At 40.1% G+C, this 26,797-nt stretch overlaps 2 protein-coding genes across 5 annotated transcripts in view; both read right to left on the reverse strand.

The window, feature by feature from the left end:
* Positions 1-3: 3 nt before the first annotated feature.
* srpk1a (SRSF protein kinase 1a) lies at positions 4-12,368 on the reverse strand. Of its 2 annotated transcripts, none has more exons than XM_071476060.1 (16): positions 12,271-12,368; positions 11,540-11,594; positions 8,226-8,353; positions 7,996-8,104; positions 7,751-7,838; positions 7,423-7,510; positions 6,830-6,936; positions 6,207-6,372; positions 6,081-6,106; positions 5,756-5,981; positions 5,243-5,614; positions 4,955-5,055; positions 4,524-4,631; positions 4,327-4,396; positions 1,763-1,855; positions 4-1,416 (listed from the first exon to the last, which is right to left on the reverse strand). In XM_071476060.1, the coding sequence occupies exons 1-16, from the start codon at positions 12,281-12,283 to the stop codon at positions 1,232-1,234; spliced, it is 1,935 nt and encodes a 644-aa protein (XP_071332161.1). In that variant the 5' UTR covers positions 12,284-12,368; the 3' UTR covers positions 4-1,231. The 2 variants fall into 2 exon arrangements, with proteins under 2 accessions (XP_071332161.1, XP_071332160.1); XM_071476059.1 differs by lacking the exon at positions 1,763-1,855 and adding an exon at positions 3,124-3,216.
* A 2,952-nt stretch (positions 12,369-15,320) lies between these two features.
* Positions 15,321-26,797, reverse strand: part of mapk14a (mitogen-activated protein kinase 14a) — a 14,176-nt gene continuing 2,699 nt past the window's right edge. The window contains exons 2-12 of one of the 3 annotated variants that reach the window (XM_071476063.1): positions 25,994-26,123; positions 25,755-25,813; positions 22,026-22,137; positions 21,006-21,035; positions 20,659-20,706; positions 20,436-20,550; positions 20,004-20,075; positions 18,674-18,753; positions 17,087-17,165; positions 16,699-16,872; positions 15,321-16,565 (exon numbers count right to left, since the gene is read on the reverse strand). In XM_071476063.1, coding sequence (XP_071332164.1) covers positions 16,501-16,565; positions 16,699-16,872; positions 17,087-17,165; positions 18,674-18,753; positions 20,004-20,075; positions 20,436-20,550; positions 20,659-20,706; positions 21,006-21,035; positions 22,026-22,137; positions 25,755-25,813; positions 25,994-26,123 — 964 coding nt within the window. In that variant the 3' untranslated portion in view covers positions 15,321-16,500. Of the gene's footprint in view, positions 16,566-16,698; positions 16,873-17,086; positions 17,166-18,673; positions 18,754-19,201; positions 19,282-20,003; positions 20,076-20,435; positions 20,707-21,005; positions 21,036-22,025; positions 22,138-25,754; positions 25,814-25,993; positions 26,124-26,797 lie in introns of all 3 variants that reach the window. The other 2 variants (XM_071476064.1, XM_071476062.1) reach the window with 2 other exon arrangements.

The following is a 26,797-nucleotide window of genomic DNA, read 5'->3' on the forward strand; positions in this document are numbered from 1 at the left end:
ACATTTTGTATTGTATGAACATCTGTTTTATTGTATGGTGTGTTTATTTTGTGTTTGTTTTACAGTCTTGTAAATTGACAGCTCACACAAAGTCTATGCTCTTGAATCTGATACTGATGTAAATTTAGTTTTTACCTAGGCCTCAACAGATACATAGGTTACTTTGATATGATCGATTTTGAGACACCATTACATAACATCAGATCTCACCATCTCTATGGTAAAAACAGCGACATTATTGAACAGTTGGCCATACATACAACTGAGCTCGAACACATCATCCATACGCTTTTATTAAAACACAGCTACCCAGCTAAATAATTTTAGCTAAGATATAAGATTTGTTAGAAACTGTACATAACTGTAATATACATAAAGGCAAACTCTTTGGTACAGATATATACAGTTTATTTTCACTTCTTCTTTCCTTTAAATTGGGCTCCTTAAAATGTCGTCTCGTTGAAATCTTTAAAACACTATATTCCTCAATTGTAATATGTGTATGAGAATACCAGCCTCCCATGAGAATGAAAGATCTCATTTATTACAATTAACTAGCCACACTACATACCAGGTGATAACAGATTTGTTATGGCTAAACAATATGACCTACTATATCAGACAGTGAATGTCTCAGTAAGAAATTAGAGTCTGTCTGGACAAATGCTGTGAACATTACTGCAGTCAGTGTAAATGTCAGCCCAGTGTGCAACTTCCTAAACCTACTTTACAAATACAAAATGCATACCTTACATGTGTAAAATAAGATAAAGTAATTCATTTAAAAAAAAAAAAAAAAGAACACAGCACTATGAAATGTATGAAGAAAGTGATAGGGAGTCCTTTTTAAGGGGACAAAAATGACCAATAAAGGCTACATATCCTTAGTTTGTTTGGGTTTTAGTGCAGGAGTGTAACAAACAAGGATGAGTCACTAGCAGTACAATAACAGGTTTGCTCGGTTGGATGGGTTAACAGAGCACAGCAGTTGGAGCCAACATAACCACAAAGAAATATAATCCACTGGATTCCTGACGTCATCACACCAAGAGAAGAACCAACAAATACAAAGCAAACAAACACAGAAGCATTAGCTCAATAACAAGAACATAAGAAATCCCAAAAAAAGAGAAAATAAATATTCATCTGATATGCCCAAACTGGAAAGTGATCTGTTGCAGTCTCTGGAGAAAGTGACAGGGAGAGGAGGTGCAATGGCTGGAGGATTCCACTAGAGGGCAAGCCATGGGTGGCGCAAGCACTCTGCTGCTGTGGCTCTCTTCTCAGGGACCAGCTCCAGCATGGGAAGCAGGAAGTCAGTGAAGCACTCGGCTTCTTCACGGGGCCACTCGTACTTGTCGATGAGGACTTCCAGCAGTCCCCACGGCTTCAGCTTTGTGATGTGTTTCAAGTCACCTGCAGACAACCAGACAATGCTGTATCAGAACCATGCAAGAACAGAGCACAATACTTGACAACATGAGAACTCAGTACAACAAGGCAGTTAAGTCTATGAAACATCATGCAGTCTTAATATCTAGATTTTACATACAGGGAGTATTTTATCTTTTTAACTGTAAATGTGTTTTCCAAACAGGAATTTATTTTGTTTGCTTTCAATGTTAAAAGGTTTTTACCAATATAATTTAAAACGACAAATGTTATGACGATTATAAACAACACTTGAGCCTGATCCTAGAGACAAACAGAAAACCCTCACACTAAAAACATCTAACCTTGACACTGACACTTTTTGTTTTACCTTTCTTGGTGAAAAAATCCTTGGAATATTTGCCAGTCATTATGAGTTTGCGTGGGACACTCCCCAGCAGCTCAATGATCAGCGCTATATGGTCTACACGGCAGTAAGAGGAGAAGGAAAGACACACAAGACAAACGACAGAGTCATCAGACAGTGTCCCAGTCACAGGCCCAGCTCTGGGTGTGTGGATGGAGGGCTGAGGAAGAGCAGGGTCAGGCTTATAGCGTAAACATGGGCCAGATTGTTGCTAAGGTTGAGGTGCACAGACCAACAGTTTGAAATTATGATATTTACCATGGCCATCAGAGATTACATGAGGTCTCAAGATCAATATCTGCAGCTTCACCTCTGCAGCCGATCAGACATGGGATGGGACGCATACTATCAATGACAAATATTGGTAGATGTGATCTGTGATCAGCTGACAAATGAGACACCTGTCCATATACTTCAAAGCAAAAAATACAACTTCTCACATCAAGTTAAAATAAGTGTTTTGTGACATAATGATCTTTCTATATCTGTTATTCATATCTGTGGAAGACATTTATATCACAGCTTCATCCTCATTTCTACAGACTCATTAATGCGTGTAAACACAGACGTCACATTTTCATCACCTTTGAAACATTTCACAATTGTAACAAATAAAATCTCAGAACCTGTGCTCTAAAACATTACAAATGTTACAATATCAAGACTGTAGGGCTGCAACTAACCAACAACCGATTTATTTTCTTGATTAATAGATTCTTTTTTGGTCTTTATAATGTCAGGTTATGGCAGGAAATGCCAAGTTTCGAAGAGCCCAAGGTGGCATCTTCAAATGTCTTGTTTTGACCAACCAAAAGTCCAAAATCAAAACATGTTCAGTTCACAATGATATAAAATAGTGAAAAAACTGAACATTCTCACACTGGAGGAGCAGTTTTTACTTGGATCCAGGTTTAAGTCCCCCAGCAGGCTGACATCTAAATGTATTCGATAAAAATCCGTTTATCAGACCACTCCTGTGGCTCTTACACTCTGACTCCCCTGTGGAGGAAGAAAAGTCAAGAGACACCCCCCCCACAGGGATCAATAGTGTCAAGTATCCAGCCAAGAACTCTGGCTACAACTGAGGAGATACTGAATATACCTCTGCCAGGCAATCTTTGGCAGAACTACTGACACTCAAATCAATGTCTGATGGCACCGTTCAAAGTAACAGACATTTATTGGTCTGCACTGACTATTTTTCCTGCTGGCCAGCGCGCACCAACAGCTTTGGGAGATCTGAATGTGCTCATGGAAACCTTTACCCTTCTTCCTGCCGTCCTCCACTGTTCCCACAGCGGGCCACAGACAGAGGGGTGGCATACCTCTCTTGGTGAAGTATTCCTGTGAGTATTTCCCACTCAGAGCAAAGTGACGAGGGATTTTACCAAGCAACTCAATCATGAGAGCAAGATGGTCTGGAAATGAGGCACATCAGAGGAGGAGAGGGAAGATAGGAATTCACGGAGAAACCGTTTTGGAGATAGGAGAGAGGTGGCAAAAATCATGTGGAACAATGTATTAGGAACAATGGATGATGACAATGATGACAGCCTAGTATGACAAGAAGCACAGGTATGAGAAGCCTGTATTATTTTTACACATTTAAAAACATTTGAACACATGTAGGCCATTCACTTTCACTAATGAAAATAAACCATGAAGACTGAATCAGAATGAAAAAGCGCAACCGAGAAACATCCAATCGCACTTAAGTTTGTACTGCAGATTCCAATACAGGATGAGTGATTAGTAGAAAATCCAACCAAGGACAGCCACACAACAGAGACGGCAGTAGTAGAACAGTAAGCCACAGACTCATGAATATATGTGCTGTATGTGGAAAACTCAATTCACAGCTGCAGGACATGAGCCAATGAACTAAAGGTTGAATCTCAGCACATACCTGACATGTCAGTACAGACACCTCAAGCTATGACGCAAGGCAACATTAACATAAAGAAGGCATAAAGGAGGAGAACAAGGAAGCGTGGAGAGTGAGTGATGAGGAGATGAGGAAAGGTGAGAGAGGAAATGAAGTGATGGCCCCATCTCCAGTGCGCCAGAAAATGTGGTTTGAGGTGTTAGACAAAGGAATGTTGGTACTCATCATCACATGATTCACGTCTACATTCCTTCTAAATTTGAGACCATTTGAAAATCACTGTAATGGAGTACCCACTTTAAGTATTAACACTGTGAAAAATTAAGCAAAGTGGACTGCAACTTATTGTACAAACTGCACATTAGTTTGCAGTGAAGGTCAGAACTTGCCATGCTCACTGTGAAACTCTTATCACATGTATTTAATAATTCAAGTAATTCATGATGACAATAAAGCTCTCATGAGCGCAGATTTAACAAGACAAACATCATGAAGCATTTCAGTAGCAATAACTGCTAAAACCCTCTTACCAGTGACGCATATATTTGAAAAATTCTACTAAATATAGCACTTAGGATTAATGCTGTGCAATTATAACTGGACAAAACAGAAAATGGTCAGGATGAAGAAATCCCAGCAATACCTTCATCCCTGGAATAATCTTCCCCAGAATGTGGTTCAAACAAATAGTCCCCTGTGGCAAGCTCAAAGGCCTGAGGAGACAACACAAACACAGGAAAAGACACTTGTAATGCTCATGAGGTCTTTAAAGTACATTGGACAATTATTTTTTCTTAGGTTTTGATACAATGCAAGTTGACTGTAACCGCAATCTCTCACCATGCAGGCTGTGCTCCATATATCAGCCGGTGTGCTGTATCCAGCACCAATGAGCACCTCTAAGGATCGGTACTGCCGTGTCTGTATGTCTTCTGTAAAGTGCTTGTGCTGAAAGAGGGAAACAAAGGAGAAGAAACAAATCCTGAAAAATAAGATTCTATAACATGTAACAGAGCTAAGAGACTGCATCCTATTATATTGGGAGACATATAGTATACACAAGAGTTGTAAATGCATGGAGAATCTAGACAACTCTGCCAAACTGCATCTGCCATTTCACATCATAATTTAAATAACATACCATATAAAAACAAAGAGAGAGGAGATTGAAGTATTTCTATTTTGGTAGCAAGATGTCACTGGATGTGTCCCTTGCAGCAAGGCTTCATCCCTAATCAGGAAATCCCTCAGGTCATTAGCAGACTACTCACCACCCAGCAGGCATTTCCCAAGTCTGCAATCTTGACCTTGATCTTGTCTGCATTGAGTGGCTCAAGGGGGTTAACTAGCAGGGATCCTGCTGTTAGCTTTCCTACATTGTAGCAGAGACACAGACAGACAGACACAAGAATGGGCTCAAAATCTCATAAACAAAGAGTTTGACAATCAATATTTTAAAGTTCATATGGCTGAGCCTTTATTAAACGTTCAAAGCAGCCCAGCCAGCTACCACAAAACCTCTTTGGAGTTCTCAGATGTACTGATTTTGACTGACTGACCGTTTCGCAGGATTCCATATTGACAGTCAGGCTCATCCTCTCCCTCCTCCAGCAAAATGCTTTGCTCCAGCTCTCCCTCCTCCAGCCCAACAGGAAGGTGTCTTCCACTGCTACGAGCACCTCTGCCTTCAGTCTCAGTGTCCAGCTCATTGAGATCGGCAGAGTCCACGCCATTGGAGATGGACTGGACAGGAGACTCCTTGTGTCGTTCCTCCTGACTGGCACATTTCTCCGAGGGCTCTGCATTGCCATTGTGTTGGTCTTCGTCCCTCCACTGGGACTGTCTCTGCTCCTCCTCTACATGGCCATTACAGTTCACTTCTGACAGCCCTTCTGGTCCCACCCTCATGAGATCTGCATGCATAATGCTCTCTGACAGCGTAAGGACAGGACAGGTGACAATTCTTTTTTTGAACTGACTCATACCAGGAATTTTACTACTGCATTACAACCACATCAGAACTTTAACCAACAGCAATAAAAGTTAAGCACGCATCGCTTCTGTTATCTTACCCCCTGTTTCCTCATTTCCTAGCTCCTGAAGAGACACCTGTCTGAGAGGAGCACACACCCGTCCCTTTGGAGACTGTGGATCCTCATCCTCTTCATCTTCCTCCTCTCGTGTCTCTGTGGTCTTTTCCATTTCGGCGAGGTCCATGATGCACTTCTCCAACAGCTCCGCCTGACGCTTCTGCTTCTTTTTTAATTTCTTCTTCTTGTTCTTGGACATTTTTACTGTCTGTCAGAGATGAACACAGGAAATAAGAGGAGACTCTCACTGATAGCTGCATATTGTTATGACTGCTTTATAAGTATGTTACACTGAAAAGGGTTGTACCTGTTTTGGAGCAGGTGCTGTGCTTACTGAAAAGAGAATATAAGATGAGTGAAAACTATTATCAAACTCAATGAACATTTGCACATGTGTGCGTGCGTGTATTGAGCATGCATGCGTGTCTCATACTTGCTGAACCAGAGGGAGGAGGTGCACCAGCCCTCTGCCACTCTGTGGCCTCTGCTGCAAGCTTTCGGACATAAGGCTCATCAACACTCATCAGGATATTCTCTGGCTTGATATCTGTGTGGATGATCTCACACTTTGTGTGCAGGTAGTCCAGGCCTTGGAGTACCTAGAAAATTAATGCATGGAAAATTATTCACTGACTGGAAAAGTTTAACTAAACATTTGAGCTGAACTGAAATACACACAAGTCCTTTTCTCTTTGTCTTTTTTCCCCTCACACTTAAAATATATGGAAATTATTGATGCACATGTACATCATTGGGACACAAATGCAGTCAATCTGAGCAAACTAAAAATAATATACATTATTTACAATATACATTGGTGGCAATGTATATCCCCACAAAGCTCCTTGGCTCAAAAAACACTTCACAATTTTTCTCACTCTGTCATGTTAAGAGGCAGGTTTGACTTGCTCACTGTTTGTATTTTCAGTTATCACAACATGTTCTACCCTGACTGGTTTCCACCCATCACACAGCCTGCAGGCTACATGGAAGCTATGACTATGACTTCATTACAAATCATCTGTAAAAAGTGTGACACTTTCAGTCCCATGTTACCTGTCTTATGATGCTCTTCACACACGGCAGGGGCAACCCTTGGTAATTGGACTTTATTATCCACTTTAATAAGTGATGCCCCAACACCTCAAACACCATGCAGACGTCTGGAGATCACAGTAGTCAAGATAGTAACAATAAAATACAAGTGTAGACAAACTGAAAACTCCTAAGAAGAGAATACAAAACATGTCAAGGACTTGTGGTCATTCACTTACATGAGGAGTAGCATTATTTATACTGAAAAGAGGGCAGGTCATGAGTGTGCAAACACTACAGTGTTGTTGGGGAGTCTCATATTACAGCTATAGCTATCCCTGTGGCATTCATGGGATCTTACACGGCCGAAGTGTTGTGATAGGTTGAGGTCTGTTTGGGACACACAAAAGGTTCAATTTAATCCAGCTGACACCTGCTGTTTACTTTGTTATTTGTACACTGCTTTCCAGCTAAATTTGACACCAAGAGAAAGAATCATTCTTTCCCTCAAAAAGTACTTTTCTAAGAATTAATAAGCTTTAATCTCCCCAGTAAGAAGCAATTAAACTTATCTAATGTGAGTCATGAAAGACCAGGAAGGCTGTAAAGGATACGAGTTCCATTGACACCAGAGATCTTGAAGTCGTCTAGCAGCTGGACCACCATCTCCCGCTTGGGGTCATTGGGGTCTGAGTTTCTTACCTGAGGACAAGGAAAGGGGACAATGCAATCTAAACAGCCAGGATTTACACTTACTAGTATTTGACTAAACCAACAGAGGACTGGCATGTCTCTTTATCTGCAACCATGCAACACTGCTTGAACACACATGCCTAACATGGTGAAAGTTGTTACATTGTACTGTACATTTAGTCACACATTGAGTACACTCTGTTATGGCTTTCACTGTAAACAAGTGACAACCATAGCTCAGCAACTTACAGATCTGAGGAGTTTGATCTCATCCACTGCTGTCTCCGTGTAGTGCTCTGCACTCTTCACCACCTTCATTGCAACAAACCTCTTCAACCTGCAACCACAGAGCAAGTGATGTTCGCTAACAGGAAGCACCGTAAAAGGTCCTACTACAACAGTCTCCAGTCAGCTGCTATTGTGTCTGTTATCCAGCTTCAGGTCTCAAAAACAAAACAGTGCAGTAAGAATATGCAGCAAAGCGTTTCTCATACTGGATATCCCAAGCGAGCCACACGGTGGAGAAGTGTCCCCAGCCCAGTTTCCGGATAACATGGTATTTTCCGTTGTAAAGGTCTCCTACTTTCACATGGTGGTAGCCACCTAGAAGAGAAGAAAATGCGCATTAACTAAATGGACATTTTAATCAAATGTTTCAGTCTGGTTAGCCACAATAATTGGATTATAATGTGCATCTAAACATACAGAGTAAGACCAGACTCACCTTTGCAGTAGTCATTAGGATCCTCCTGCTCCTCATCATCAGAGCCGAGAATCTCCTCAGGTTCCTCGGGCTCCTGAGGTGAGGCTTCTAGCTGGGGCTGCTGTCGAGATCTGGGATTGGCTGGCTGCCTGATGGACAAACACACCAACCACTATAGACTTCATTAGGAACACAGTCCCTGACATATTCTTTCTTGAGATCATAAGTCCTTTGAGCATTAACCTTTGCAGCACCTTTAATTATAGAAATGCATTCCTATTTAACAAATGTTTCACAAGGGTAAGACAAGGTTCTACATCTTTTCAGGAGTTTGTTAACAGTTAACCTTCACCAGCCTCCACCCCATCAATTTAATAACACTCCAATTTTGCCTTTAAACCTGTGAGTGGTTGTTCATTTGAATCATCAGTTGGAAATTAAGTTGTAGCTGTGGTGTAACTGCTGCACTTGATTTGCCCTGGATGTCGAGAAAAAGTAGTGTAGTCCACATGACTGGTTGACAGATTTTTATTGATATGTATCTTTTTTGAAACAAATACACAAACAACCCGCAGCTTGACAGAGGCTTTAAGTGAGTAATGTAAGCAAATAGGGTTCCAGTTGCCATGGCACCGAGGATGGCTGCCTCGGTGTGTTGGTGCGTACTTTTTTAATTGCACCAATCACCAAAACAAATTCCTTGTATGTGGAAACATACTTGGCAATAAAACTGATTCTGATTCTGATTCTGATTCTGATACACCTTCAGTTATAAAAACAGTTTCAGGTGCGCAACATCTTGTTATTGCTGCTGATGGTTGAAAAAAGCAACTAGATTTCTACATCTTGCTCTTGCTGGCCATGAAAAGAGCCTGTTAAAATCCTGCCAAAACCTCCCTGCCATAACAGATCCACACTGACCATTGTTCTTCCACAGGTATCACACTTGAGGACACTATACAAAGTATAGGAAACATTTAAGGAAGTCTTTGCCGCAGGGCACATTTCTTAATGCCAGTTATTCAGCTGTCCACACATGTCTGAATAAGAACAGCTTTACTAATTTTACTGCAGATCCATTTTAGGCTAAGTGTCTGCTGTGTATCTGTATCATGTATGAAAATATAAACACTGCTGAATCAGGACTGCAGTACTTGGTCAATAATAAATCACTAGGGTCAAGGGCAAGAAAACTAAACTGCAGATGAATTAAAAGGAGAAAAAAATATATGCATCATCATTAAGAAAAAGATCTGGGTAGAAGCCTGTGTACCACTGGTGACTCACGATTACAGAGCCCAATTATTTTGTCATTATGTATGGTTGCCAGATGGAAGAGACAGAGTCCAACTAGACTAGGAGTATGGCCCCAAGTGTTGTAGACCACTTCAGTCGAATGCTGCACCCACATATCATTTTTTATTGCACAAAAAGTGTTGACCCCACCCCCCCGCCCCAATGTAAGTGTCATTGCACAATTAATGTTTGGAATGTAGCTCATGGAGAAAGGACTCAGCCTAAATCTGTATTTACTGGTATTTTGACCATAACTGCAGCTAAAAATGTATCAAAGCAGGTGTCACTGTACAACAGGATACCCCAGGGTAATATATAGGGAGAAAGTACTGCAGATTTTTAATAAGATTTATCTTTCATTTGAGGTTTAATGAATTTAGTCATAGAAATCTTTAAACGTGAAATATGAATACAGTGGTTGTGGCATTTCAACCAAGCACAATTAATTTTGACAGCCAATGAATAAGATCATAACTGTACTGGTCTCAGAACAAAAGCACAGAACATCCTCAATGACAGAGCAACAAATACAGTCATTTTATGTAGTAATAAAAATTGTATTGGTATGCCAGCATTTTGTCTGTGTGTATATATGTGACAACCTATAATCTGTGTTTGCCAACAGTTCAGTTACTAATATTAACTTGAAAGCCAAACAGCCTGATGTTACTTCCTCCACAGAGGAGATTAAGGCTGCTCATCTTTATGGGAGCCAAGAGTACTGAGATCACATTCAAATAAATTCCAAAACTGGTCTGTAGTGTCTCACAATTGGGCTGTTGGTTTCCACACAATCTGCAAATTCATGCCTGACACAGCAAAGCAAAGAGCTTTTAAGCATGTTTGTGCACCAATAACAGAACAAGCAGCTGCAATTAATAACTTAATTATTTTAACTGAATTTAGACTTTCTAATGATGGTGTTTCCATTTGAAATGCAATTGCTATTCATGAATTACTGCAATTCTTGTAATAATAACACATTTGGGGAAAGCAATGAGAATTGGCACTAATAATTTCTCTATGCAGTTCTCATACTCAGTAACAGCTTTACATTCCCCACTGAAGAATGAAGACAGGGATGAACCAAGGGAATATCATGACTTAAATGTGGAGCCAGACACAACCTCAATTAGTCATCTTTTCAAGAAAAAAAAAAAACATGGTTGCACTTTTGAGTGGGTGCTCTATTTTTTGCCAGTGCTCATTACTTTCAGTGTGAGGGCAACTGTGTGGTCTAATATTTAAGTAATTCTTATAGAAGTTCTCTCAGAGAATCTTAGGTTAAATTTATATTTATCTGGACAACTGATTCAAAGCTATAGCCGGTTCACCCCGCTATGTCCTCAAGAGGACTGAGAGTGTTAACTGCTCTTCTTTATATAAATATAATGATGATAGTGGTATATTATAGTACTGTTTTCAGTTATATCTTGTTTCTTATTATCATATGATTCTTATGCCTGATGGACATGCAAGTTTCAGCCATGAAGATAACACTATCAGGAGAAGAGTATCTGCAATAGTGCTGTTTTCAGTGAAACACCATGCTTCGGTGGGCTGATGTGGGCTTCTTCATTCTCTCATTTTAAATATAGCACAGGCTGTTATGTAACACTCCAGAGGATGCCACTGATGGCATGATTAGTAGATTGTTAGGTACACCAAAAACAATCAGTATAGGAGATCAACACTTGACCGGTCCATTTTTGTCACTATTTCATGCATTAGCTTAATGCAATCATCCATAACTATTTTGAATTACAGCTTGCATCAAAATGACTTTCTGAAGCTTTATACATAAGGCTACTGCTCTTACTTGAGCCCCATGCAAAAACGGAAAGCTATAGAAACCAACCCTGTGTGCTCAATCTCATGATCCTTTTGAGATTATGTTAATAAGTCCTTCACTTCTTTATCTTTGGATCATGCACAGACCAAAATAAAGTATGAGTGCAAACATGCAGCCAAGGACCTTTTGTCAGTTTCACATCTTAACGTTTGGACCATGTAGTGACCACACATGTGTCAAGACTCACTTTTTGCTGGTCTTCTTTCCTTTTGCCCTCTTCTTCCTCGCCTGGAGTGCCAAAACTGTCAGAAGAAACCAGTGACAAATTATTTTTGCCTTTGTCTATGGCTGCCGTTTGATCTCCAGCTCACACTCAAAACAAAAAAAAACAAAAAACGATGACACTGTCTGATGTAAAAGATACAACTGCCTGGTCTTACAGCTCATGAACTCGGGAGATTATGCGTTGTGTTGTATCATGTTTGCAAATACCAGTGTCTAAATCCCAACTGCGGTGCATCTGTCACCCAGTTTGATACTGGAAACCATTTAACGTTAAGTTACATCAATAAGCTACCCACATAGGTAACCGTTCATCTCAAGGCTGCAACGTTTGTGTGGCATGAAGTCATTTTACACACTCTGGTGGCTAGCTGGTCGATTAATACAGAACAAGCTGGTGAGTGTCGTCTGTGTTTTAGCCTGTGTATAAAATAAAAAGGGCTAGAAGGCTGAACGCAGCCCGCTAATCCTGACATGTCCCATTGAAGCTAAAGCTAACGTCTGGAGAGCTAACGCAGCTCGCCCCAGCTCAACAGTGCGTGACAGACGCGTTCAATTAAACCTCCATCTGAATAGATGCAGCTCGGCTAAACTTTACATTTGTGACATCCACTGCAGTGAAGACACACACAAACTCACAAACACACGGGCTAACATTGCTCACACAGTGTCCTGAGTGTCGGTGTAAAGATTTACCTTTCCTCTCCATGTTGGCTGGACCCGTAGCTTAGCCGTTAGCTACACCACCAGTGATCGAATGTTCCACGCATGCGCACTGGTTCGTTTTGCTCAGGGTCCCCACCTGATAATCAAAACATCTCCATGGACTTTACTGCACTGAAGCTGCGGGTAACAGACTGCATGGCCCGTTAGGCGGCCCCTGTGTGCAAATGTTTGTTGTTGGGCCCTTGGTATGCCCATTTGGTAAAACACCACTTCATTTAGAAAGATTTACCATGTAAACACACAGCCTCTCTGCAAGGCAGAGCCATGAATTAGATCAAAACAACTGCAGGGCCTGCTTTGATATTGGACTTAGGTGGTTCAAACTCTTAAGAAATGTGCAGTTAATTAAATTACCAAAAACTAAACCAACATGGAGTGCATCCGGAAGCTTTGGGGCCCCTAAGCAGTGGCCTGCTTTGCTCCTTTGGTGAATACTTTCAGGTGCCCAGCCCACATGGGCTTACAATACACTACTTACATTACCTTCAACAGAGGCAAGTGTAACCGAAAAGAAGGTAAGCAAATAAATGGTAACTCATACATGTGCACTATATCCTACATAAACTGAATAAAACAAACATACAACTCTCATGCGCTGAATGTAGGCATTTAACAAAAACTGAGCTATGTCTAATACAATAAGTTGTCAAGTTTATTAGATGCACCTAGCTAAAAACGAACACAGTCTAATACAACATCCTTGAAATGAATCCTCCTTCGCGCAGGTTTTAATGTTCAGTTTTTATTGAAACTGTGACAGGGAGGTGTTTGACCCCTAGCATGCTTGTATGTTCTGCAGCTGTAGATGTATGATCCTTTTGGAGGATGTAGTGTGTGGTGCTGTTGAACTGTTTTGCATTACACAGAGAGGTGTTTGTTATTTAATCTACCCTCACTGATATAAATGTCAGTATACTGCAAAACAACTGTACTGTACGTAAACAGGTACTGTACTCTACATTCATCTGTCATATCAAGCAGACTGTGACACCCAGCAGACATTTTTGGGAAAAGTTGAACCCAAAGATGACGATAGAATGAACAGTGGAATATAAAATGCATTTCATTCTCGCCCTCATCCAACTCACAAAGGAGGCACTTTCTGTCCTCCTTCGGGACTGAATGGAAGTGTCCAGTTTCCGCAGCAAAAGGCAGAATGTCAGATCTTACCTGAGCACAGACAGACTTCTCAGGTCTGCACAGGTTAAGGGGAACACATTTCTCGGTGTGGTAGCTGTGCTTAATAACAAAGTATGTTCTCAGCTTTGGTCTGCTTAATATGTCTTTCTTCATTCATTTTCAAATAACTTCAAGTAGACTAACACACACTAGACTTTAACTTATTAACGGTACAAAGCAACTTCCTCTATTTTTAAATATATAGTATAGATCAAATTCAGAAAATAATTCTATACTTACAGTCATTCCTCAGTGTGAATTGGCATATTTTTTTAATTCATTTTGTTAAATAAGTGGATTTTTTGTTGTTTTTGTATAGGTGAGGCAATTACATCACCTTTATCTGTAAATATAATTTGAGAGAAGATCTAATGTTGATATTTCTTAATAAATAACTCAATATATAATAGGGTGTCCTAACTTGCTCACATGACTGTAATAATTAGTTTAATCTAGCCTTAGCAACATAGACAGTGAACGGCCTGCTATATGTAAAAATGTTATGTCATATAATTTTTAACCTGTAGGCTACAGTATGTTGACTTGCACTGTAGCAGAGAAGTAAAACTGGCAGGTGGCTGTAAAGTGTGAAACGATCTGCCAGACAGAAGTTTAGGTGATTAAATGCTTTGTGCTCATATAACACAACTGAATATAAGATAGTAATGGTTGAACAAAAAAAAAACCAAAAAAAAAAACCCTGTGAAGCCAAATTAAATCGTTTTGAAGATTTATATACCCTGAAGCATCTGTGCCCTGGGGTAAATTTTAATACTTACAAAGACAATAAATGAAATCACAAACAAGCTATCAGAATCAAAATCTAGAGACTGACATTAGCAGTGGTGTGCACAGAACTGCCCCCCACCCCACACTTCATGACCAAACCACCTGATCCCTCCACTGTTGGGGTTTAGCACTTAGGTCTGCCTCTTGGTGTACATCACACATGTACTTTCCCACTTGTGGTGAATATGGTGAATGATGACTCATCTGACTATATCACTTTTTCTCCACATCTCCGTGGAGCAGTATCTATTGCAGTTTTTGCACGACTGAACTCTCAAATTTGTATTCATGTTTGTGATGAGGGGTTTATGCACTCCAGCCCTACTGTAACATCCCTCTCTATATTAACTGTTGACAGACTGTTCTTGCTGACAGTCTGATCACATCCTCCATTGACATTCTCATGTCAACTGAGCAAGAATTGCTTATGTTTTGTCACATATCGCACTGTTGCACAAGCATCACAGTCATCAAATGTGCACTGTCGAGCACAATTTCTAACCAAATTTACTCATGTCACTTCACAGCCAGTTGAGCAGTCTGTGACTGAAGCTCCTGCCATCCATGCCCCAACAATGAACCCTCATTCAAAGTCACTTAGATCTTACATCACTTACCTCTTGCCATCTTGATACAAAATCAGAGTCAGAGCTGGGCCTCCTCAGCAATTTTACACATGCCACAGAGCATGATAGGATGTTAGCTGCTTACTGTACCATGCAGTGCACGTGTGGAAACATCTGCATTGTTCAGTCATTTATTCAGGTTTGTCTCATAATTTGTCTGCATGTCAAAAAACAATACACCTGTGATAAATTAATATCACTATTGGAGCTCCAGTCCACAAACGAGGGCAACACTTGCCATAATCATGAGTGGTTGAGAAAAAAGTCAAAAAATATAAAATGTGAAAGTAATTGTCCTCTTAGCAAAATCATCCACATGAATTCATTTATACTCAAGTGAAACCACTGAGTGTAGGCCCTGTTGATAAAATACGTTTTAAAATAAGCATATAAAACATGCTGTACAGACAATTAACAAAACGTGTGTCTCTTAAAAATAAGTCTTTATTTTGTTAAACAAAGGACTAAAGATAGTAGTTACTCTGCTGGACTGAAAATAGTTTACGGGATCTTTTAATTGCTGTTTATAAATACCACCTCCACAAAGTATAAATACATCTATAATCCCTCTTTTACACATTTAAGCAGTATTTCTATTTAAGGTTTCAGCATGACACTTAAAATTCCTGTAAACCAACAACACACTCTCGCAGACGCACACAAAATCTTTAACTGATGTACATGCTAAAAGTGATTGCTTCACAACATAACCACAATAAGATTTAAAAAATATGGCACAGATATTTACATATTTTTGAGCAGAGCATGTACCCATGATTATTTTTTTATATTTCGGTTTCTTGTTGAAAAGCACTGTCCTTAAACAGTAGAGGCTCAGATTTTTCTGTGTAGCCAAAATATGTGTAAGAGTCTCACAGGGCATCTAAACTACCTAAATAAACATAAAACATGTGAAATTTGGTTGATGGACACTAAAGATCAGTGACTACACAGAGCAGGCACATTCTTAATTTGTCACATATCTAAAAGCTTCTGTAAAATCTACTTCTGTCACAAATAGGAAACCCTTCAAAGCCATCTCTTTAAATACAGGGACAATCATGGTGATAAATGAATCAAAAATCATGTTTAGATACATGGGACCCAGTGCTATATGTGACAGCGTGGCAGGGTGAGTGGTAGACTAGCGTATTCCTTTTTTTTTTTTGACTGATAGATACAAAAGCTTATTCATAAGTTAGTCAATAGAAAATTTAGAACACAAAATAGCACAGCTATAGGTCCAGGTGTTTCAGCATCTCAGAGTCACAGTGATGAGTCATCACAGTCTGAATTTAAAAAATATCTGAAGAATATAAAATTATTTCAGCTATTGGCAAGAGGTGACATTTCCCAGCATCGGACCATCAACATTAGTGGTTCATAAATGAAAGTAATGGTAACTGGTCGAGCTTCCTCCCTTCCCTGCGCTGGTAATGATCTCCTTCCAAAGGCTAGTCATTGAGAATGTTTTCTCAATTAATAAAGACTTACAAAGGTTGGTAGGCACTCTGATACAAGAGTCTGAAAGTTTAACACTAATGCGCATGTATGAAGTTGTTACAAATTTGTCGGACGCTGGGGTTGATGTGGGTCGCACGTCTCACTACTCCATTTCATCCTCATCGAAGATAGGCGGCTCAAAACTACACACCTCCTCGTAGGTTAATCCTGCAAGAAATGACAAAATGCACCTATCAGGGTTCCTCCACTGTTGACTGTACATTATTTCCCCTTCCATGTTTTACAGATTTCATGAGTGGTCACGGTCAAAATTTATTTTTATTTTTTTAAAAGGACGTACGTTTCCATTCTTCAAGCTCCAGCTCACGGCTCTCAAAGCTCTGGTCGTACGGGTCGGCCTCGGGTTCATCGTCTGGGTCGTGGTACTGAGCAAAGTAGGGGTGGGCAAGAGCCTCGGCTGCTGTTATCCGCTTGTCTGTGTCCAGAACCAGCATTTTCTCCAAAAGGTCCACAGCTTAAAAACATGTCAACAGAACTGAATCTCAAACGGAGTATATGATTCATTAAAAATCCGAATGTGCTGTCATGCAGAGTTGTTTTCATTTTAAGCCAATATTCCTCACAAAGATTACGGGGAATTTCAAAATAAATAACTGATTGCAGTTAGCCAGGATTGCATCATAACAGCACAGCTGATGTTTAGCAAAGCCTGTTTTTTCTGGTATTACCTTGTGGGTTTGCACCAATGAACACATCAGCAAAGTTCCTCTTGGGCATGTGTGGCAAGGAGCTGATGTAGTTCCTGGCCTGGAAAAATAGATACAGTAAATCAAATGTCAGCTCCCACCAGCAGCAACATGTCGGCCACATTCAGTATTCACAATGCTCACATTCTTTCATGCTACTGACACTATTCAAAGTAGCCAACTGCATCAAATCATTACAGCTCAGTTACGACATTTCTATCTACAATTGTGACTGTACTGTATCCCATAACCCTGAATGTACTATTAATACTACACAGAGAAGATATGTTGGTCTTAAAGCTGAAGCCCTTTGCAGTATACTTATACTCATTGGTTTAGTGTCTTCCTTTTCTTTTTGTGTAAAAAAAAAAGAAAAAAAAAAAAAAAGAAAAAAAGAATTTCACTTGTATTCTTGTGTCCCTATGTGTGTATACTTTATGCTGTTGAGGCAGATCAAGTTTCAGGTAAGTTTTTCTTTGGGGGTTTCTGACAGCCTGAAGTGATACACAACCAGTCAAAAACTCATGCACAGCTGCTGTTGATAGCTGCGTGTAGCTTGCGGCAAAAAGGGATTGACAGCCCTGATATGTTGCCTAGCAACAGTAAGACGTCTTAGTGTGATATAGGAAATAGGAGCTGCAGGAGTGAAAACATTGTAGTGTAGTGTTCTTTTTAACATGTTTGATTTACACAGTTTAACAATAAAATGTTTACGCTGTAATTGTTAATTTTAATATCCAATTTACATAATGATTTTTCTTGGAGAATAAAAGAGCACCAAGTACCCTGTAAATAGAAAAACTGCTTGTGTGGTGTGTGAGTGAGGGCTCAACACTGACAAAAAAAAAAAGGAAGACATTTTACCATTCATAACTGTCCTGATACGTACCCTCTCAGTGTAAAAGAAAGGTTTAGTTAGCAGACTGACAATTACTCTGTCATATGGAACTATGTTGAAAGTTTCAAGAATTGTGCAACAGAGACAGAGAAAAAACTACAGAAGGAAGAATCTTTAACTCAGAAAATGCTGTTAGTAGCTACTGTATCACCAACAGTAAGCCTAGCTATTGCACAGTGTGCATGTTTAACTCTAAAAAGATATTTTCACACAGAAATGTGTTTACCACACAAGTTTGGGGCTACTTGTGGCAATCAGTACAGTCACATGCAACAAGCGTGCCAGATACCACACAAATACTGTGATTAAACTGGAAAACCAAGACCTTTAACCCCTAAGACTAGCCCATAGTGGCCGTTCAGCTCCTTACACCCCACTTGACCTAAGTAGTGGTCCTTTCAGTCCTATGCTGTTAGCAGTGTGGCCAGTAAAACATGGTTTGCTTTATTTCTTACAGATAAGCTATAATACAATGTTATAGTGTATATATGGATACATCTGTAACATTATCATAGTATCTTTTGATAACACAACATAAATACAAGATACTGAGCCAAGAGCTGTGTAGCTTTAAAAAACAAAAAAGGGAAAGTGCGTTGCAGCAGGTCCGACTGTCCTCCCACCCCCGTCTGCTGTCTGGTCTAAAGAGAGCAACTGTGGATCCTGCTCACCTCATGGCTGGGCATCCTGCTTATTAGAGATGCTGGGGGCGTTCCTGTCAAACGCATTATCTGCTGAAGCTGGTTTATATCTATGAAGCTTGTGTCAAGGGGAGTATAGCGAAAGAGCAGAGCTGGTTAAGAAGCTGCTTCTCAACCTAACACTGTCAGGCTAAACTCTAGATGCACTACAATGTTATGCTGAAAAGCAAACTTCAAAGCTTTGAAGCACAATGTATCACAAAAGTTAAGAGGAGGGACTGTCAGATTGAAAGGAAAGAAACAACACAGTACTTTGCATTGCAGTCAGTCAGTGAAAGCCAGCAACCAATCGCCTGTGCCACAATAAACTCACAGCAAACACCATTTTATTCACTCAGTTAGAAGAGGCAAAAAGCAAGTCTCAAACCCATGAAGCTCAAGGATGGAAAACATGCTGTCATTTAGAAAGCAGCTGTATCAAATTGCTGTACAGCAGAGTGGCAGGTTTAGAGCAGAAAACCAGTTAGAGAAAAACCTTGCATAATTTTGTGAACTCACAGACTCTGAAGATATTTTCATCAAGAGCTCGGGCCCTGGTGTTCCGACGAGCAGCATGATTAGCTTCAACTGATCAATGTCTACAAGCACACGGTAAAGGAAGACCAGATGCTGGACGGGGGAAAACTTCTAATCTGACCTCCTTGTGAAGTTTGTATCACTTCAAAACCATGTTTTACTATATTTACTTTGTTTCACACAGAGAAGAGCAGAGAGAGGGAGTATTTGAACCTGTGGAAAAAGAACAAATTTCATAATGACAGCTTACAATAGGAAAAGAGTGAAGGCAGTGGACAGCCCAGTTGTACACCTACTTACACAGCCGTTAGTCTGAAAAGACGGGCAGGGGGAGAGAAAGATAAACAATTTTAAGCACAGACTGCAGATTGATAGGACCATACAAACAATGGAAGTGGTGCAGGCAGAACGTGGACCTGAGCCAACCATGCATACTGACAGTGTAGGAAGAGTTGAAGCACGCCCGTAGAAACATTACAGCAGAGAGTATGTGTCCAGCCAGAGGGAAGTGTGGAAACAGGTACTGTGTGTGTTACATGTTTAATACAAAGGTGACTCAAGCAGCGTCATGTTGGAAAAGAAAAGCAGAAAAGCAGGTTTTAATAAGTGGACACAACACATCAACTTCTGCTACTGTGCCTGCAAAAAAACATCATAAATCAGTACTTCCACAACAAAGTCGGTGTGCATTAAGCCTGTTTGATTTGTTATGCAAATGCTATGTCAGAGTCTCCCCCGCCTATGTGAGCTCTGTACATACTGTACTCTCAAATGAAAAGGATACGGTCAGTACCAGGAAACAGAGTTCTTCCAGTGAGGAGTTCTGCCATTATACATCCCACTGACCAAATATCCACTGAAACACAGAAAAGAAGAACACAAACATAAAGATTTGCTTGATGAAAAACTCTTCTATCATGATGTATACATAAAGATGGTCACAATTTCAAATGAGCTTTTTCAAAAAATAAATCAGCTGATATTAGTTCAGTGCAGACATATCAGTATCAAAATATATGTCCGCCGATAAATAAGACGAAACTGAGACACAGAAATGCTGAAGACATGATCTGAAACTGTATCACAGTTCTGTAGTTTGTCCACCAGAGGATAGTGACATTTATTTTCGCAATTGTAAAATTTCCTTCCCACCACATTTCTTAGTTGCAATTGTTAAAAAAGAATTCTCAAAAATCTTGTATCAGACTGGCTATACCTGTCATGTTGTAATGCATCCAGTTCAGCATGATCTCTGGGGCTCGATACCAGCGGGTGGCCACATAACCGGTCATCTCATCATCAGTGTGCCGCGCCAAACCAAAGTCCAAAATCTGAGAGCAGTTTAAGTGCAACAAAGCAGAGTTGTTTGCAAAATATTCACATTTGTGGGAAGATTCAGGATAAACTGGTGTTTTAAATGAGAACATCAGTTCACTGACCTTCAGCTCACAGTCTTCATTCACCGCCAGGTTACTAGGTTTCAAATCCTGAAGGGGGGAAAGCCATAAATGTGAATTTGTGTAATCTAGATTTAGGTGATAACCATAATTATGGATACACAGTACATCTGTAATCTTGCTCGGGATAAATATTAATGCATTTCATGAATAAAAACAAATCTGTTCCTTTCTTGTTAACATTAAAATTGTACAGTGTACATCATTAACACCATGAAGTCAAAGGTCCTCTTTACGACTTCCCTTCAGTGTTTGCACAAGCCCGACTCAACCCTCTCACCCCCACCCCATCGGGGTAAAAGACAAAGTGACATTTGTCAGGCACTTACTCTATGAATGATGTCTGCTGAGTGGATATACTGGAGAGAGATTGTGGAGAACATGTGCATTAAATGACAGCATCAGCTTAAGTAGTGATTAACCACTGCAAAAATGTCAGCGGCACTGCAGTACGATGTAAAAATCACTCAGACGTCCAATGATCATTCATAGGACAGCTTAGATGAACAGATCTACCTTTTGTGGAATAGTTAGATGAGAGGACTGATACCACTTTCATGTCTGTCTGTGTGGAGCTACAGGCAGAAGATGTTAGCTTAGCATGAAGACTGGAAACAAGGGGAAACAGAAGCAGCTCACAAATTAATCTTGTTTGTTTAGTATGTACAAAAAAAAAACAAAAAAAAAAAACAGTGAGTATTAAAACTTCAAGTTGTAATTTTAAAAAGGTGGTTATTTGCTGAACAGTTTCTTGGCCAGGCACATTGACTTTCTGTGTTCTTGCTGTCACTGTGAGGTTGCCAGACAACCAGCACAGACAGGGCACTGGGCTAAGACCTGGGCTTTATTCTCAACCAGCTAATTTGGTTCAGTAGTTTGAGCCTTGATTTTTTGATCCTGAATGAGGCTATCTTAACAAACAGTGCGCTCTTATTTTGAATTAAAGGTGAAAAGAGCTGCTTTCGTATGACTGGTTGAGTGCTGATCATGTGATTGCAAGTACATGAGGTAGGTGTGTAGAGAATCCTCCCAGCATGCACTGGGGCTATAGCTCCATGGACATATGGCATTACTGATATATCACAGTCATGAGACTGGGACAGACAGACAGACAACCTGAAAACATAATGCCTCTGGCCACAGCTATCACTGACTTGGTCACATAATCATCATTATAACCTGGAAAAGGCAGTTGACCACATACAAAGAACAGGGACCAGGACACTAGTCTTTCTGATAAGATAAGCAGATATGAGAGTGGTATCAATCTTATATTCTATTCCAGCTACCAGCAAGAATACAAATATGCATATTTTCCAAAATGTCAAACTATTCCTTAATAACCTCACCTTTAACCCTCGGAGGATCTGGTATATGAGAAACTGCACATGGTCATCTGTGAGCTTCTGACATTTCACTATGTTGTTGAGATCTGCCCCCATTAGGTGAGTCACGAGATACCTACCAATCAGAAAAGATGGCAGTCAGACACAAATATCAGAGGGTGTATCAATGTTTTTCTCCACCTCATAAAAAGCCATGTGTACATAAATGAATACATTTACACTTCAAACCATTTTTCCAGAGTTGTTTGCATGCTGAAACTAATTTCCCATATGGCTTTGTGAGCTTAAACCGGTTTAGCTGCTACTTCTTTTCACTCTTAATTCTCTCCAGAGGCACTGAAAGGCCGAGCCCTTTACAAATGGAACGTCATTTAACAGCACACCCAGATAAATGGGCTTAATGGGACCACATCAGTGCATAATTCAAATCTAATCCCAGAGCTGTTTAAAATGCCCAAATAGCACTTATGGAGCAAGGCAAGAGCAGGATGCTACAGTGGCACTTTTGCAGCCAAAACACAGAGCCATTTGCTGCTTCATCAGTCTGCTGCTCAACAAATACCAATTTTATGAATACTTTTACATAGCATCTGGGGCTGTATTACAGAAACTTCCCATCTTAAATCATAAATTAAGACAGGAAGAGTATAAAGATAGAATTTTTCCTAACTGACTTTAGGAATCCTATCTTATTTTTACGTCATCCTATCTTATCTCGGGTAAGGAAATCCTAAATCCTCAGTCCAATATCAGTTACGAACTGTCTGTCTGTATGTCTGTTACCTAGCAACTGATGCGACTTTTCTCATCTCATCTTGCTGAAGTATTTTTATAACACATTACATTTATCATTGAAATGTACAAAGAAATGGAACAAAAAAGAACAAGGGGCACTTAACTTCAAGACAGAGACATGAGTTAAAACTGTTGGTAATGTCTGTAGAAAAATCCAAGATGTTCTTTTAGGAAAACAATGCTAATTTGGGAGATAAGAGAGAATGGGCTAAGATAGTGGACAGACTCTGCTGTATCTGGCATCAAACGTTTGTGTAAAAGAAATAAAGAGCAGCCATATGGATTTAACAAGTTAGCCAAGTGGTGGAAAAGTGAAAGTTAGGACAAGTTAATGGTTATCCATACATATATTAAGTTAGGAGAGTTTATTTAGGATTTGGGGAAGATAGGAAGCTTGTGCAATATACGTATCTTAACTATCTCAAGTTAGGATAGGAGCATTGACTTTAAGCACTATTCATCTGAAATTGCTTTTTTAACTCCATTTACCATGATTACCAAACGTACAAGATAGGATCTGCAAGTTAAGAGGTTTCTGTAATATGGCCCCTGGTTATGCTTGAACTTGTTGTCAGCAGCACACACAGGGACACAGACACTCTATAAAGTTCACCCGCCTTGGAAAATAGGGGATATAAATAGTCACCTCTGTTTTCCGCTCTCCTATAGGAACAGGAGCACGGCTGGAGCTGTGAGGAACCTTACTGCAACGTTGTGACTCCTCTCTATTTTTAGAGCTGAGGGGGAACCACACTTACAGCACCTGCATAGCTGAGATTTTTCCTGGATATCACACTGCATGCAGAACATTTCTAATCTTCCAGCAGATGTGCACATAAAGAGAGTCATATTTCCCTCTGACAACATATGACTCAAGATTTATTCTTCTATGTAGTGCAAGACAAGTTTCTGCCTCCACACGTCAGGACTCCAGTCAACACACAGTCTACATGTGTGACCTTGTATTGCCTTTAGTCCACCATGACATTAGACTAATGGGGGAGGAGGGTGGGGCATCTTGACAGAACAACTTTCCATTTCAACTGCAGACAGTCACTGTTACAAAAAGTGTGAGGGAAGAGTTCCAGTATATTTCTCTGTTCCACTAGGGATACATTACCATTCTGCAAAACTGCTGCATATTCAAAGTGCACTGTACAAGTAATGCATTTCTGTCACACTGTCTTATTTTAAAAAAGGATCAAAATAAATAGAGCAGAAACACAGTTATCATCTTTCTTATTCCACATAGTCTTCTTCCTTATGAAAACCTGGCTCCTACATTACCCATAATGTAGCTCAACCACTGACAGTCAGAGATTCGGGCGTGTTACACTAGTAGAGTTTATGTAGCCTGGAGCCTCTACCCTCAAGCATAGATTAGGAAATTTATCTGACTTCACACAGCTCCTTTGGAGCCACAGACAGCTTTACACAACTTGTTTTTTTTAAACATATGCAGTGGTACTCTGACAAGGGCTGGAAACAGAGTTTGACCTGCCTACTAATTCACAAAGATATCAATTCTTACTGCAGTTCAATTTTCATGTCAGATATGAAAAGGCCACGTAGACACACAACATAAGAGAGAAACTGCTAAAGGAGATGACTGAGGGAAAGAGGAAAACTTCACCACACTAAATTTTTGTTTTTTACATAAATACATATACTATTATGAAATCAAATTCTGGATGACCACCAGAGACTGTGAGTAATAGTTTGATTTCCATTACACATATGCACATAAAATATTTACCTTAACAGAAATGCCATATATTCACGACTGGCTGTCATCTTCAAACTAAAATCATGAGTCAAGGATCTAAGACACTCAACACCTCAGCGAAGCACTTATCTGAGGGGAACCCTGGATTTCTGAACACACTCACAGACATCCTCATAAACTTTGTAGTATTTATGTGGCATAAATGACTTCCTAGCACAATTGAATATAACTGATCCACATATACCGAACTACTTGCAAAGGTTCTGAAATCCTTATTTAAGGTCCTTAAATAAACACCTATTGTATATCCTCCTCTGTAGAAGGTCAAATGTGCATTATTTTCAGTATAGCAGTCCTTGCAATTTTCCCCAGTTAAAAATTAGGGGACGTTGTCATCTAGCCTCAGAACTAGTAGTCCCTTGTTTCTGGTCTTGGGAGTCTACATATTCTCCCAGTATTTATGTGGGTTTCCACACAAACTAAATGACATGCACATTAGGTATTAGACATAATGTGGCTAATGTTGTTAGGCATGGCTTTAGATATGAAATGGGTCACTGACTGCAGCACTGTCCACCGCTCCAAAATAGTTAGGATGAGTCAAACGTGCAGGAATAATTTTCCATGTGGGAAAAACTTCTCCAAGTTCTCAGCTGAGGTATATTCTTATGTCGGGTGTTGACTGAAAACTGTCACAATTTGATTTTGAGACAACTTTGTCAGTGTGCAGGGAAGAGGAAAGATCTGAGATTCCAAACACGACGGGGGAGGCAGCACACACATTTGAGGAATGAGTCACTGTCTAGTTGTCCACTTCCCATTTCTAACAACTTTCAACATCAACAAATAATACACTACCTGTTTGCCAGCAGCAAATCAGTTGCAATGCGTGTGACAAAGCCAGAAACCAGGAAACATAGGGGAGGAAGCTGGTGGCGAAATGACTCTTGTCGCAGCCTGACAGAGAATAACTAACAGAGTAGACAGTCTCTGAAGTATTCCACTGTGTTTGGCCTGCTGGCCTGCCTCCAGGTGTTTCCCAGACAAAACTAGGATTGTCTGCTGCTGAGAAACTTGCTGCAGTTTGTTGAACACTGTTGTTAAATTATGCACAAGTGTTGTTGAGGTGACACCCTGACCCCAAGACAAAGTGCACAGAGAGGGAAACTTGGGGTTAAGGTAGCTTTTTTAAACAAACAAGGTCAACTTACACATCAGTGAATTCCTTCAGAGATGTAGCCGGGGTAAAGACATCTAGGAGGCCAATCACCTGCAAAAATATGGAAACCATTGTCAAGTTAACGTCAACAACAGGCAGCTAAAATCTTAAATTAAGCTGCAGATTTTCTTTTGCCCCAACACATTGTGAGGCATTGCACAACCAAACGCAAGCAGTTTTTTTTAAGCCTGTTCAACATCAGAGAAAACAAAAGGAAGAGAGACAACTCACGTTTTCATGTTTCATGTGCTTAAGCAACCGCAACTCTCTGTATGTTCTCTTGGCATGAATGATGGACTGAAACGGCCGAGAGAGCTTCTTCACAGCGACCTTCAAACCACTCTTCATATCATATGCAGAACTGTTAAAAAAGTGGGCAAACATGTCAGCTTAAAACTCATCAGTGATAAACAAATTACTTATAATCATTCTCAATACTCACACACAATTGAAAGAACCAACCCTGACAAACATGTACTCAATATTTTCGACTAGAAATGAACTTCAGAAAAGCAAGATGGTCATTTTTAGGAAGATGAGAAAAAATGTTTCATATGGCCCAGAATGGGCTGAGTTTGCGCTCAACACCAAATTAAGTGCAGTGAGAGCTGCTGAAGGCTGAGGAAAAAGGGCGACATCAGCAGAAAATGTCATCTCTCAGCAGACTGGGAGCAGCTCTGTCTGCAATCTGTCCTGCACTCTGAAGGCTGACTGTCTCTTACCCAAACCCAACACTCCCCCCTGCTCAGCTCAGCCAACTACAGTCATTACCAGTGGACAGCCACCTGTGACTGCTGCTGGGACCAAGACATTTTCCATCCATATTAGCCTTTTTTGTCTTTTACAAATGTGAGTGCACAATGTTAAGCTATTAATACATTCAGAAATCAGATCTGTAGGAATGACAATTCCACAACAACCAAATAATAAAAAAGAATTATCAAAAAAAAAAGACAAAAGATGTATAACTGGGTGCTCAACCTCAAAAATATTTTTTTTATCAAATTAGAAAATGAGTCTTTCTAAGGCCTCAGA

Source organism: Trachinotus anak, unplaced genomic scaffold (assembly GCF_046630095.1).
Source record: "Trachinotus anak isolate AG129_WGS33_773 ecotype Australia unplaced genomic scaffold, CSIRO_AGI_Tana_v1 ptg000004l, whole genome shotgun sequence".
Lineage (NCBI taxonomy): Eukaryota > Metazoa > Chordata > Actinopteri > Carangiformes > Carangidae > Trachinotus > Trachinotus anak.

Excerpts from the sequence above, each read along its gene's own strand:
- srpk1a (XM_071476060.1), bottom strand. Across the intron at positions 7,511-7,750 it reads AGATCAAACTCCTCAGATCT|GTAAGAAACTCAGACCCCAA; the intron begins GTAAGTTGCTGA and ends CCTTGTCCTCAG. Across the intron at positions 5,982-6,080 it reads CAGCACCTGCTCCAAAACAG|ACAGTAAAAATGTCCAAGAA; the intron begins GTACAACCCTTT and ends CATCTCTGACAG.